The sequence below is a fragment of the Chiloscyllium punctatum genome, chromosome 41 (genome assembly GCF_047496795.1).
Source record: "Chiloscyllium punctatum isolate Juve2018m chromosome 41, sChiPun1.3, whole genome shotgun sequence".
Taxonomy (NCBI): domain Eukaryota; kingdom Metazoa; phylum Chordata; class Chondrichthyes; order Orectolobiformes; family Hemiscylliidae; genus Chiloscyllium; species Chiloscyllium punctatum.
This window is the reverse complement of record NC_092779.1, coordinates 19,192,985-19,208,124: the sequence shown is the minus strand read 5'-3', so window position 1 is coordinate 19,208,124 and position 15,140 is coordinate 19,192,985. Positions and strand designations below refer to the sequence as shown.

The 15,140-nt window shown below is 38.9% G+C and overlaps 2 protein-coding genes across 5 annotated transcripts in view; one reads left to right on the top strand and one right to left on the bottom strand.

Annotated features, from left to right (window-relative positions):
* Nucleotides 1-4,245, bottom strand: part of LOC140464909 (uncharacterized) — a 188,261-nt gene extending 184,016 nt beyond the window's left edge. The window contains exon 1 of the mRNA XM_072560518.1: nucleotides 4,158-4,245. The gene's annotated coding sequence lies outside the window, so the exon portion shown is untranslated. The remainder of the gene's footprint in view (nucleotides 1-4,157) is intronic.
* The window catches only part of wrnip1 (WRN helicase interacting protein 1), a 62,852-nt gene that overhangs the window by 10,548 nt on the left and 37,164 nt on the right, over nucleotides 1-15,140 (top strand). For all 4 annotated transcript variants that reach the window (XR_011955015.1, XM_072560521.1, XM_072560520.1 and 1 more), the window contains exons 2-3: nucleotides 3,662-3,856; nucleotides 4,207-4,442. Coding sequence is in view for 3 of the 4 variants with exons in the window: in XM_072560521.1 (XP_072416622.1) it covers nucleotides 3,662-3,856; nucleotides 4,207-4,442 (431 nt within the window). In the remaining variant the exon portion in view is untranslated. The remainder of the gene's footprint in view (nucleotides 1-3,661; nucleotides 3,857-4,206; nucleotides 4,443-15,140) is intronic.

Genomic DNA, 15,140 nt, shown 5'->3' with positions numbered 1-15,140 from the left:
GAATTGATCTATGTTCATGCTTTCCACATAATTAGTCCCAGTGCCTGCCACTTGTACCTAAATGATTATTCGTGCTATTGATATTAAACCGTGGAAATATGTAGCATTTGGTGATAGTGTCTTTGGTTACAGCTTGTTTATTTACCAGTAAAACATTACATTTCAAAAGCTTGGGGGTGTGGGGGGGTGGCACAGTGGCTCAGTGGTTAGCAGTGCTATCTCAGCGCCAGGAACCTGGGTTCAATTCCCGCCTTGAGTGACTGACTGTATGGAGTTTGCACATGTTCCTCGTGTCTGCATGGGTTTCCTCCCACAAATTGAAGATGTGCAGGTCAGGTGAATTGGCCATACTAGATTGCCCATTGTGTTAGGTGCATTAATCAGGGGTAAATATGGGGAATGGGTCTGGGTGGATTACTCCTCAGAGGGTCGGTCTGGACTTGTTGCGCAGAAGGGCCTGTTTCCGTACTGTGGAGAATCTGATTTATACCCCTTTACAACTGCAATATGTTGCCAGCAAGGCTTGTTATACACAATTTGCCATTCAAAGTTTTCTTCAGACTCTAAATCTTGGAGTTGCTACTGCAGTGTAGTGTTGCACGAATGACTTTTTCAGCCTTCATTGTTATCTGTAGTGATGTCATCATTAAAAGTCCTACATGATTTGTAGATCCAAATGGTTCTTGATTGTCACACCTGAAAAGAACTTTCACTAAAGTGCTTGTCGCTGGACTTTCTTCAACTGAGTTCTCATCTGATTTGGTGCATTGTAGTCTACACCGTTCAACAATCTTGTATTGTAACAACAGATTCTTAATTGTGTTTATGGGATCTGCCAATAGTCAAAGGCATCTCAATTCGTTATATAGTGTTTGTTCTTCCGTGACAGGATACCAAGATTATTTGAGCTTGATTGCTATTTTAGTACTTGACTTCCTTGTTGTCTTGTTGAGAAATTGTGTAATAGATGTAGGATTCTGTGCATTGATGTTTGCCTCCATCAGAGGTGCCTACGCTGACTATTAAACTCTGAAAGTAGTTTAAATTGTCAACCATGTCTATGGTTTTGTTGTTCACGGTGGTAAAAGTTTGAAGGTTTGAAACACAAAAATGCACTACTTTAGATTGGGGCCCAATGAATTGGCCTCATCTTTTAGAATACGATGTTTTATCTACTCTGTTTGCCAAGATGTAGTCAGAGATCACCAATAGAATACTGCAAAATCAAGACCCTTGGTCGCAAATCAGATCAAGGCTGATGCTTCATTGTTGAACTAGTGATTCAGTTTGGCAGAGCACACTAACTGTACTTTACATTCCTCCTGTGCAGATAACTGGTTACATCCTTGCATATGAGTTAAAGAAATGAGCCAGTTTATCTGAAGCACCAGATTTAGGAACAACTAACTTGAATTCCTGTGTACTAAGTCAAAAACTGTATTGAAAATAATGAAGGCTTCCTGTAATGGCTTTTGGTATTCTCTTATGTTCATGATGCTGATAAGCTCCATACTTGGTCAGTGATGGACCTGATTGCAATTTCGCTCTGGTTGTTTCTTATTTTAAAAACATGATATTCTATATACTTCCTTTAAAAATGCTATCTCAGAAAAGTTAAACAGGCTGTGACTATTTCTGTTACCTGTTCTTTCCCCCCCCACCCCCCTATCTTCCCACTGCAGTTAGTATCTTGTATGTTTTGTCGATAGTCCCACATAAAACACTTTTCCTTTTAATTCGTTGGATGTTGAAACCCACACTCAAGTGGAGATTTTTCTTTCAGTTAAGATTTTAGGTGGTAGGACATAGTGTTAGAAGCTATACTCAGTTCAGTGATGGACTCAGTAATCCATCATGAGAACAAAAATAGATCATTTCAGTCCTTGAGTATATTCAATCAAGTGGATGATTGGTACCTTTAGTCCCAGCATCAGATTGGAGCTAACTGGGTACCTCTTCGAGAGCTAGCACAGTAGGAAGTGGGATGACAAAATAACAACATCAATTAAGTTTGAATGAGCCCCCTGATTCAGTTGCCCAAATAGTCTCCTTCTGTGCTGTGCTATTGTGATACCTACCTTTGTCCTATAAACCTTGCACTCTAAAAATCTAGTCATTAATCTCAGTTTAGAAATACTTATTTGACCTGGTTTCAACAGCTATTTGCAGGAGAGGATTACAAATTTCCACAATACATTTTATCTACTGACATCATTCTAATCTTTCTCACCTGAAGTTCCTTACTTTATAAAATTGGAGAAAACTTCTATCGAGCCAGACAAACCCTGAATCAGAATTCCTCTGTGTCCTTTCAGACTATGTAGAATTGTATAGCACAGATTGAGACTCAGAGGTACAATTACAATGTCAGTTACATCATTGATCCCACCATACTAACCTGTTTTGAGAAGGTGAACGGGACACAGACCAGAACCTAGATGGAGAGAGTGCTATTTTAGGGAAAATGAGGCTAATGATGTCAACTGGTATTGATTTGAGTCGTCAGCCAAAACCTGCCAGAAGTGGAGGAGAAGATCAAATTTTTTTCTCCTTTTCCTCAGAGACATGAATACGCATCCTAATTTCTCAAAGAAATGCTGGGCCTCCCCAAACCAGATTGTTCCCTCGATCAGCAAAACCCATGTCCAAATCATGCCTGTTACTGTTTGTTCATGCCCACACTTGTCAACATGACTTTGAATCTAGGCAAAAGTGAGGCCTGCAGATGCTGGAGATTAGAGTCGAGAGTGTGGTACTGGAAAAGCACAGCAGGTTAGGCAGCATCTGAGTGTGAAAGTGTATATGGTATGAACAGGTAAGGAAAGAGTTAAGTTTTGAGTTTTCTGAAATGTGATTCAGCTGAGCATGACTCAGATGAGATAAGAACTTGCAGTTAACAATGGTGTGCTGGAGGCAAGGGTCACTGGTTAACAAGGTGGAAAAGCATTCATTATGTAGAGCCATTTAACAATATTGGAAGAATTTAGTATGTAAAGTCGGTTAACAAGGGGGAAAGTATCCATTATGTGAAGCCATTTAACACCGTTAAGAACATTCATTGTGTAACAGCAGAAGGCTTAATCTTTACTGTTGACATTTGCTGATTATAATGGTAACCAAATTAATATGTATGTTGCCTTATCTGGACACTCCTCCATGTAAAATGACATTATAATTCATTAAGAAATTGCTGTTCGAGAGAAGACCGAGAACTTATGTCTCTGTGCACATGGGCAATTGTTCTCTCTCCCTCCAGGGCCCGGAATAAAGATGATGGAGGTAAAACTATACTGTGTCTCTGAGTGTTTTGCTTCCACTGAGGAGGGGAAACGGGACAACACGAGGAGCAGGAGAATTGACCTTTCGGCAAAAGTCCTTCATCAGGAATGAGGCCCGGGTTTTAATCCGTCGGGATGGAAACTGCAATATTTTATTTAAATAAGGCCCAGTTGTTATGTTTTGGAGGGTTTCAACATCTTCAGCCTTGTTGGGTTTCCTGCACCACACCACCTGCATGCCAGCCCATTAATGTCAGCACATTGATTACAGAAATATGGATTTAATTATGTATATCTGATAAATGCAAAAGTCCTGCTTAATTTTTTTTTAGAAGGACCAGAATAGTACTGTGTTTTTTTTTAAAAATGAACTTTTTTTTCAGACATCATTAGCCCACGTTTTAGCAAGCAACAGTAAGAAACAGAACAGTTCAAGATTCGTAAGTCTTTCTGCTACGAATGCAGCCACGGATGTGATTCGAGAAGTTGTAAAACAAGCTCAAAATGAACTAAAGCTATTCAAAAGAAGAACAATTGTATTTTTTGATGAAATTCACCACTTCAATAAAACACAACAGGTAAACATATGTTTGCTATCTGAAACTTTGGGAACACAAATGTTTTAAATCACATGTTTTATATTGAATTATGAAAAATTAATTTGAAACCCGGATTAAAAATGTTGATCTCCTGTCAAAACATTCCATTTAAACAATCAATACAAATTGAATATTTCACTCAAACATATTTTGGGGGATAATTTTGGCATAAGCTGGCAAGCCATGTTCTCACATGAATCAATTAACGTTTTCTCCTAATTATTTTTATTTAAGCTGTTTCCTACCACTATGGATTAAGTAATTGGAAACAAAAACTTACATTTTCAGTCTGTTTTGTGATAACAACTTTCTCTTTCTCCAATACTCAGAACACATTGCTGCCTCACGTCGAGTGTGGAACAATTACACTAATTGGTGCGACAACAGAGAACCCTTCCTTTCAGATCAATTCAGCATTACTGAGTCGCTGCCGTGTCATCGTTCTTGAGAAGCTGTCAGTAGAAGCTATGGAAACTATTCTGCTGCGTGCTTTAAACTCTCTTGGGATCAGTATACTAGGACAGGATAAAGAAGCCAGCTCTGTGGATGGCAGTAAAGAGTCTGAGTAAGTTGCTTTCAAACATAACTTGTAAAAACAGAATGTCCTGACTCTGGTGGCTGGGCGCCAGTAGGAAACTACTGTAAATATTGTATAAGTAGCTAACAGCAAAACTGGGGTTCCAAGTATGAAAAATGGCACTAAAATGGACTGAGGACTGTATGATATTTTGACTATGGATTGACTCACTGAATGTTTTGTTTGTAGATTGCCACCTACTTGATAAAGATACTACTTGTAACCCAAGCTACTAATGCTCCTTCAAAGGTCATTGTTCCCTAGAAGATTCAAAAGTATTGATTGCTTTGGTTGACTGTTAATTACACGTCATACTGGAAAAAACGTTTAGTTCAATGACAGACTTTACAAAGCTTAGGTTAATTGACATCGAGTGTTAGAACCAACTATATACGAAACACATTCTGGAGGAATTCCCTCGTTTTACTCACAAAATAGGAAAATTGCTTGTTTTATTTTCTCTTTTTAACAAGTTTATGTGCTAAGTAACTGTATTTTGCAACATTATACTTTTCTAGAATTAGTTATTATCTAGTGAAAAAAATGGATTTGCTCCTATTTACTAGCTCATGATTTTTTTTTCCTATTGTTGTCCAAACTAAGGTACATTTACAGGTGAAATTTTGATGGTATGTTAAATATGATGCCACAGATTTTGCTGAATCCAGCCAGCTGCTTGTGACAAGGAAGAGATTGCCTGTGAATTGCTAATCTCTGCAAGTTGCTGGCAGTTATGTACTGTTTGCTTCACAAAACAAACTTTGCCCTGAATCTTACCATAATTGTTATGAAATTAATGCTTTTCACAATACTTGTTCACTAAATATTTCATTTTGTTATATCTGGTAATTAATAGTGATAGTATCCTTTTAGCAATGTAAGGGGCATCCAATCAACTCCTTGATGTGAAAGTGTGGGTTTACTTTCTTTCAGGTTATAAATTATTGTTGAATGTTTTGAGGATGGCAGATTTTGATTTTTTTTTCTTCCTGAGAAGCGAAGGTTAATGGTCAAATAAAGGTTTTCAAAATTATACACAGTTTCAATAGAATTGCACTGCTCACTCTGAAGAGAGATGTATAGAGTAGAGAAATTTTCAAACTCGCTGAAGATTTTCAGATCTGTTCCATGCAAAAAAGTGTTCCACACTGCAGGATTTTAATTGTACAGCCACTTCTGCAATTGGGTACTCTTGAAAGCAGATGCAGAAGCTGCTGAGTGAGCTGGTGAAATGGCCTGCCTTAGTTCTTTGGGGCTTCAACCCACTTATGTCATTCAATTTTAGGATCTCATTCTCACAACTCCTCATCTCCTCCCTGTAACTTTATTTACATCAACTGAGACCTCCACCTACCCCAATTGCTCCTTTCCTAACTTCGTGTTAACCTATGGTAGTTCATACACCTTCTAAGGCAAAAGTGGGGACCTGCAGATGCTGGAAACCAGAGTTAGATTAGAGTGGTGCTGAAAAAGCACAGCAGGTCAGGCAGCATCTGAGAAGCAGGAAAATCGACGTTTCGGGCAAAAGCCCTTCATCAAGAATGCTACCCATTCTGATAATTGCAGGTTGTGCAAATAGTCAAGCAGCAATTATAATGTGTGGTGGGACTTGGTGTTGTGTTAACAAACAGCACTTGAACTGAATGTAAGCACCAGGTTTTCACCTTGGAGACATGGTTATGTATTAGATAAAATTGCAAGGACAGGACAGACCTAGTAGTACATCATCATCTTTACATGGAGATTAAAGGCTTGAGAGCCACTCAGATGGAGGAATGAGTAAGAGGTTGTACTAAAGTGGGTGAATTCAATGTCCAAGCTGGTGCACAAAGAGAAATCAAAAAGGGAAGGAAATAAACTGTGAAATCAAATCTACAGAACAGAAGTTGTCCATTTGATCCAACCAGCCAGGCTGTCATTTATGCTCCATCCGCATTTTCTCCAACTTGTCAGCATCGAAATTTTTTCTCCTCTTCACATGCTTGTCAAGTCTCCCCTTAAATTCATTAATATTGTTTGCTTTTATTCCACATTCTCACCACCCTCTAGGTAAAGACGTTTCTTCTGAATTCCTTTATTTGATTTCATGGTGACTATTATATTATCACTGGCTTGATCTCCCAACGAGGGAAAAGAAAATTCTAGTTTGCATTTCTGAGGATTCAGATTCTATACCTTATCAAAAATTGCACCAGGATCATGAATCCAGAAGTCCTGCCCCATTTCAAACAGATTATATTTCTGATGTCACATAAATGGTGATGATGAACTGTGGGATATGCCTCCGATCTGAGGAAACCAGTGCACAGCAGGGTCCTTTAGAATTTAGTGCTGAGTGAAAACAAATGCCATTTTGGGTGCATTGAAGACCTTACCCCAGCACATGACTTCAGATTTTTCTTTGAAGAAATAAGAGACATATAAATTATTAAAGGAGATAGGATCTGTGAAACTGTCAAGCTGCAAAGTTATTTAAATCTGCTGTTACTATGACTAAGTAGCAATGAGTTTACATTCAAAGTTTGGGAGAAGATTTGTAGCTCGGGTGCTCGTTGTTGTAGTTCTGTTCGCCGAGCTGGGAATTTGTGTTGCAAACGTTTCGTCCCCTGTCTAGGTGACACCCTCTGTGCTTGGGAGCCTCCTGTGAAGCACTCCTGTGATGTTTCCTTCGGCATATATAGTGGCTTGTCTCTGCCGCTTCCAGTTGACAACCGGAAGCGGCAGAGACAAGCCACTATAAATGCTGAAGAAAACACAGAAGAGCTTCACAGGAGGCTCCCAAGCACTGAGGATGTCACCAAGACAGGGGATGAAATGTTTGCAACACAAATTCCCAGCTCGGCTTACAGGACCACATCAAAGAGTTTACATTTTGAGCGACTTGGTGACTAACAAAGTTAAAACCTATACATTTGTGAATAGGTTAAATTAAGAAAACTTGGCTTTCTGTTAAATTTTGGGTTGATAGCTGAAAAAGGGAAAAGTTGCAACTTTGTTAATGAAAGCTTTGGTGTAGCATGGAGTAATTAACTTATAGAATCATAGAGTCACACAGCATGAAAACAGACCCTTCGGTGCATGCCAAACATGTTCCCAAACTAAATTAGTCCCACTTGCCTGCATTTGGAATGTATCCCTCCAAACCTTTCCTGTTCATGTACTTATTTAAATGTTGTAAACATTGTAACTGTACCTGCATCCACACTTCCTCTGGCAGTTCATTCTGTACACTAACCATGCTTCATTTAAAAATAATTTGCTCCTCGTTCTTTTTAACTCTTGCTCCTTTCACCTTAAAAATATGCCCCTAGTTTTGAACTCACCCACCTCGGGAAAAGACCTTTGCTATTCATCTTATCTATGCTCCTCATGATTTTATAAACCTAAATAAGGTCACCACTCTACTTCCTATGCTCCGTTGAAAAAAGTCCCAGCCTTTCCAACCTATTTTTATAACTCAAACCCTCTATTCTGGTCAGCATCCTGGTTAATCATTTCTGAACCCTTTCCTGTTAATAACATCTTCTCTGTAACAGGGCAACTAGAACTGCGCACAGTACTCCATGTGAGGCCTCACGAAGGTCCTATGCAACCTTAAAATGTCACCCCAATCCTATACACATAATGAAGGCAAGTGTGCTAAACACCTTCTTAACCACTCTGTCCAGTTGTGAAACAAATTTCAAAGAATTATATACCTGAACCCCTAGGTTCTCTGTTCTATGACACTACCCAGGGCCATTAATTGTAAAGGTCCAAAATGTAATACCTCGCATTTATCCAAATTAAACTCCATCTGCCACTCCTCAGCCCACTGACCCAATTGATCAAAATCTTTTTGTAATTTTAGATAACCTCTTTCAGTGTCTACTATAACCACTAATTTTGGTGTCATCCACAAAGTCATAACCATGCCTTCTTTATTCTTTTTCCAAATTATTTATTTAGCTGACAAACAAAACTTAAAGTTTATATAGTAATAAATTTGATTAACGGATCTGAAAGATAGTGTCATATTGAGAATAATATTCTTTTAAGATAATTAGTAAGGAACTGAAAAAGTAATAAATCTAAGGTTAAAAGGGACATTTAACAACTTGATACGTATGGAAGTATAATTTCTTCATGGTTTCATGTTTATAAGCTGCGTATCTGTTTCACAGGGATGCTTACAGAGTTAAGAGCTTGTGTTTGGATTGGTAGTGGAATTCAAATATGCTAGGCATCAGATTCTTTGCAGAGAGCTTTATGCACAGCTTTTCCGCTTCTACCACAACCTCGCCAGTGCTAGTTGTTAGCAGGTCTGTACTATGCTCATAATTTCATATTCGTCCCATTTGTTTCCTGATGGTTTGGTTGATGAAGCAAAGTTTGCTAGTCTTTCTCCCTGCCTTGTTTATTATCCTGGCACATATATAGCTATAAAGACAAAAGTTGTGCACTTAGCATAAATAAAGTGGATTTGTGCAGGAAGGCAGAGCACTTGACTGAGGTATTAGATTAGTACTTAGCATCTTGTTCCTTGGGAAAGTGCAGTTAATTCATACTGAAAGTGGAGGTAGTTGAGACATTGGTTGACAGATTATAAGGAGATATTGAAAAGGTTGGCCAAGGAAGGAAGTAAGAATGGAAATTGTAGAGGGGCTACCCGTACTCTTCCAATACTCCTTTCTATTCAGGTGGTGCTGGAAAACTGAAGAACACCACCTTTCAAACCATGAGCACTGCCATCTAGAAGGCTAAGGGCAGTAGACACATGGGTACACCACCATCTGCAAGCTCTCCCCTCCAAGCCGTTCACTGTCCTGATTTGGAAATGTATTGTTGTTTGTCCTTTGTCACTGGGTCAAAATGCTGGATTTCCTCCTCTAATATCATTGTAAGTCAAACTACAACATGTGGTCTGCAGCAGTTCAAAAAAGCAGTTCACCACCACCTTAGTGGTAATAAATGTTTGCCAAAGCAATGCTCATGTCCCATGAGTAAATTTTAAATAAAAAAAGAGTTGGAAAGTGGAAATAAACGAGTTGCTGTTACAGGGAGATGCCTTAGATGAGGTGAGTCAAATAGCTCCCTTCTGTGCTGTAACTATTTTATGAAAAGTGGGCGGAGGAATCAGATTTTTAGTGAAGGTTTTTGTTATCTTTTAAATCACTCTTTCACCAGTGATCATTTTACTGTATTTTCCAAATATCCAGAGTCTTTCTTACAAATGGAAATCTTCTGACACAGCAACCTTTGTGAATATAAATGCTCGTCGAACAGTTTTTGCTTTCCTAATTACAAGAAAGGAATTCTGTTCCTTGTTGCTTTTTTTTTCTTTTTTCCCACACTACCGCTTAGCTATGGTGGTGCTTATATTTTCCCCTGCACCCGTGTTGTGAGTGTGCAGGTGTGGGACACAGTGAAAGACACAAGTAGACAAATCTTTATTCCATTTTCACCGCCAGGAAGAAAGAAAATACCCATGTGGCCAGTGACAAGCAATGCCCTTTTTAGAGGGCAATGCTGCGTGATGAAACAATGAAGAGGAGGGCAGGGATTAAATCAAAATAGAGTTGGAGGGGGAAATAATACACTCCACTCCCTGCGGTGCCCACCTCTCCCTGAACAGCTCAAGGGTGTTGGTGGACTCCGCGTGCTCCTTCTCCAGAGACACCCGGGCTCTGACGTAACCACGGAAGAGGGGCAGGCAATTGGCCCTAACGACTGCTCCTTGTTGCTTTTATTCCCACGTTCCTAATTATCAAGCCTCTCTTTAAGAATTGTTTTATATTACACACCTTATCTATAGAGTGATAAAAGTTATTCATATAAGATGTAGGAAATAGAAGCAGGAAGAGAACAAACAGCCCCGAGAGCCTGTTCCACCATTCACTAGGATAATGGCTGATCACACATTCCTCATGTCCACTTTCTGGTGCTTTCCCTGTAACCCTTGATTCCCCTACGGATTAGGAATCTGTCTATCTCAGCCTTAAATATACACAAGGACTCTTTCCCCACAGCTCTCTGTGGCAAGGAGTTCCAAAGATGCTCAATGTTCAGAGAACAAATTCCTCCTGACCTCAGTCTTAAATGTATTCTGAGACTATGCCCTCTAATCCTAGGCTCTCCCAATGGGGGAAGCATCCTTTCAACATTTACTTTGTAAAGCCCCTTCATAATCTTATATGTTTAAAAGAGACCACTTATCATTCTTCTAAACTCCAGTGAGTAAAGTCATAATCTGCTTAGCCTTTGCTCCATAAGACAATGCCTGTACACCATGGTCATCCTAATGAACTTCCTCTGAACTGCCTTCAAAGAAATTATGTGTCTTTCCTTAAATAAGGGAACCAAAACTGCTCAGAGTATTGCAGATGTGGTCTCACTAACATCTTGTACAGTTGTAGGGTCAGAAGTCACGCGACACCAGGTTATTGTCCAATAGGTTTATTTGGAATCACAAGCTTTCGAAGCACTGCTGCTTCGTCAGGTGACTGTTCATTCAATAACAGATATGCCGAATGTTTTATAGTCTCCACAATAGGGGCAGAACAAAAGGACTCCAGATTGACTTAGAAGCCAGTATGATATGTAAGAGACAGGAGGCAATGGGCAAGTCATGGAAGAAGACACCCTCCAAAGCTGTTGAAATGTAAATTTTAAGGAAGACATTTTGAGGAGCAAAAGATCTGAGTTAGTAGATTGTTTAAGGGTCACTGTAAGAAATATTGACTGAAGAAATTTGCCAAATATGCCAAATGAAACCAATTATAATTGTGGCAGCTGAGCAAGAAGCTTTTAAAGTAGTGTTAGAGATGACCGTTCACTGAGGTTTGATTGTCTGTGAAGTTATTGTTGGCAGTTGAATCTTTCTTTCTAATGCTTGTTTTAAGATGATTTCAAATACTTGTAACGTGTAACTTAGTTATACTTTTTATATTATGTGTAATTAACTTTTACAGCTTGCTAAAAGTACACTGCTAGACTTTGTGAATATGTTCAATGACTGACCACCGTGTTAAACAAATGTAAATATAAAACTTGTGGTCTATCAAGCCAGGTCTAAGTTTGGATCCTAGTTATCTGTTATCACAGATATACCCACTCATATACACATCCACCCACGCACCTTTGATTGAGAATCCTTTCTCTGTTTCTGCCTGGCAAAATGCAGGAGAGTTTCATTTTATTTGTAAAGATATGTCTTTTTAAATTGTACTTTTTAAAATTAAAGAGAGAAAAGTGATTTAAAAATCAAAGTTTGCAACATGATTTGAAAGCAAGGAATTTATTACTTAATGCTGCTTGTATGTCAGTGGGTCACACCAGTGTCTACAGACAGACTGGAGATGACAGGTTATTTACAGATGGAGCTTTCGTTAGTAACAAAAATCTGATTGGTCTGTGGACAAGTGACCAATTATTGATGACAAAGGTCTTTTCCATGCCATATGACTGGTTCGCGGGTTTGGGCTAGGGTCAGAGAAATGATCCGATCTCTCAAGAATTCAGGAGCAATCTCTTGGTTCTCTGCAGTCAAATTTCACTTTGAACAGGAAAAAAACCAGAGTATATTTTCTTCAGCAATTGCAGTAAGCTGTGACTTTCAATTGATTCGTCAGAGACCACTTTTGAAGTGAACCAGCCAGCTTGCTACCAGCATCTCAGTGGAGGCATTCAGAAAAGGAAGGTCAACATGAAACCTTCCGATAAGCAAGAATCACTCAACTTGCATTACTGATGTGTCTCAGGATCTGAGGATGTCTCGACGAAAGAACGTCCATGGTACTTACAAGGGGAATTTTGAACTTTTAGTTGCTGGTTTTACTCTGCCCAGATTGTTATGTGATTAGCCAGGAGTCCATTACTATACATTACTCTGCTAATTACATGAATTTATTCAGTATTTGAGTTGCTCTAAAACGTACGGAGCAGTATATCTCTGAAGTAAATCTTCTGGAATGTCAACGCATTCTAGTTTTGGCAGCAATGTTCTGCCCTAAAATGGAAATTTTCACCCCCCTGTCCCCAGACAGTGGTCAATCCACCCTATCCCATTTTGAATCTGCCACCCCATCCCTGACCTCGGTCAGTGTCCACACCTTGTACTTGAATGCCTTCTCCAGTCCCAAAGATGGTCCACTCTGTCCCATTCTGTGCATGTTCCATTAGCAGCAGCTTTTTATCTGGAAGATGTAAGTAAAATTAAAGAGAAAGTTTGCAATGTGAGAACAATTTCATCCAGGCCAATGAGTGGGTTTGGTCTATGGAAACTGGTTGGGCAGTGGCCAGACCATTTGGCAGTGGTACAGTTTCTGGTGTCAGGAAGTTCAATGAGTATGCATGTAATTTCTGCCATTAATATGTTAACATGTCACATATAGTAATATTAATATGGGCACTGTAAATTAATTGATAAGTCCTTCTGGTGTTCGTTGAAATTCTAATATTGCAAACTTAATTCTTTCTTTCAATTAGTGCATCACTTTAAAGCCATCATAAAATACTTGACACTATAATGGATTTTCCTGATGTGACTTATTTTTAAATACAAGTCTGGAGGATATATATAGAATTGACACTGTGGTGTATTTAGATGATTTATCTAACCAAATCTTGGGGTTCATGTTACAACATAAACAGCAAAGATAAATCAGTTTTTATAATTGTCTCTGAACTGTAAGGTTAGATTACAACCTTAAATTTCTCTACTGTTAATAGCACCTGTCTGTTGTTTGTCATTTTGTCACTAAGTATTTTGGACTAACCATTTTCTTGGCATTGGTCATGTCCCTGAATATTGTGTTTCATGGTGTTGACAGTATATCCTTTTTTAAAGAAAAAATGGTTTTGAAATTCTTATTTAAGATAATTTTTGTGGAGGGAGGTAAGATGTTTTCAAAAGCTAAATTAAGGAATTCTTTAGTTTTAATGAATAGGTATTGACTGCAATTTAAAAATAAAATGGTCTTGCAGGTTTCTGTGATAAACAGAAGTACCTAGGAATATTTAGAAAGTAAGTGCAGTTCACAGAACTGGCTTACTTTGGCTTAGTGTACATTTATGATGAAAAACATTGAATTTATTGGATTTTCTTTCTCTGTTTATAAATGATGATTGCTTTATAATTTCTAATTATTGCACTTCTGTATCTGTGTTGAGAGACTTGTTGCTATTAATGTACTGTGTGTTATTGGATGAAACTAATGCTGTTAACTAGCAAACATTGTTTTCATAATTCCCTGCAGATAGATAGAATTCCTTATACTGTCAACTCCACTTAATTAAACACATGATAAATTCTTGTATCTTCTGGTGAGTGAATGGAAATTAAAAATACAAAAGCACTTACTCATTATTCTATCCATTTTGCCACAATTTAAAAAAAACTATTTATTATTTGAGTGACTAGTGTACAGGTGCAAGTAATGGGTGATCCTCTATAAAAGTTGACTTCGCCTCCCCCACCCCATAACTTTTAGCCAAAGCATGATTTCCTTTTCCACCTCAAGTACAAGTCAATCTCTGACCTTTAACCCAAACCATGAGAACTCTTGATACATACCAGCTGTAGTGCAAACCTACTTGATAGAATCATATTATAACAGAGCATTGCAGATGACTGCTCAACTTCCCTTTGTCTGTGCGGATCAATATGTGATGTCAAGGGTATGTCCTCATTGGTGCATGTTGTGTTCCCATGAATCCTCCCATCTACAATGGAAGTATTGTGAAAAAGGAGCAGGAGACTCAGGGCTCAGTTCAAAGCCATTGAAATTGTAGAGCTGACAAATAATTGTGCAGAGCTAGAGAATTCGAGGTGTCAGAGAAGAACATTTGGAAAGCTTTCTACGTGACTTAGATAGGTGGCTGAAGAATAAGAGCAGAAACAGAGGTAGTTGCAGTGAGAAAATGAAGTTGCAAAATAAGCCAGTCAGTATTGCCACAACAGACATGATTTGGATAAATCCTTGAGCAATATATTCCCTGAAACAAGCAAGGAAATTATGAATTGCAGATTTCAAATGCAGCCCTGGATGGTGTACCTTTTTAGTAAAGGGAAATAATTTTCTACAACATCAAAAGTCCAATATTTCACAGCATCTTGCACCAAAGCCTGATGACTGTGCGATTTTTGATCTTGGAAATGTGATAAGACAATGTGAGGTTATAGTTGAACAGGTTTATTTGAGGAGAAAGTGAGAACTGTAGGTGTTGGCGAGTCAGTTGAAAAGCATGACACTGGAAAAAACACAGCAGGTCAGGCAGCATCCGAGGAGCAAGAGAGTCGACATTAAGGGCATAAATGCTTAATTAGGAATGTAGTGGGGGAAGAGACTGGAGGGAAAGGTAGGTGGGATGGTGATAGGTGGATGCAGGTGGGAAGTGATAGCTTGTTGTGGAGGATGGAGTGTACAGGTGGGAACAAAGATGGGCAGGTAGGTCAGGTCAGGAAGGCGGTGCCAAACTGGAAAGTTGGATCTGGGATGAGATGGGGGGTTGGGAAACTTGGAAAGTGGTGAAGTCTCTGTTGATGTCGTGTGGTTATAGGGTCCCGAGGCAGAAGTCTTCTTTCTACAGTCAGCGGGTGGCTTTGATTTGGTGGTGGAGGAGGCACTGGATTTTCATGCCCTTGGGGGAATGGGAGGGAAAGTTGAAGTGTTTGGCCATAGGGTGGTGGAGTTGGTTCGTGTGTGC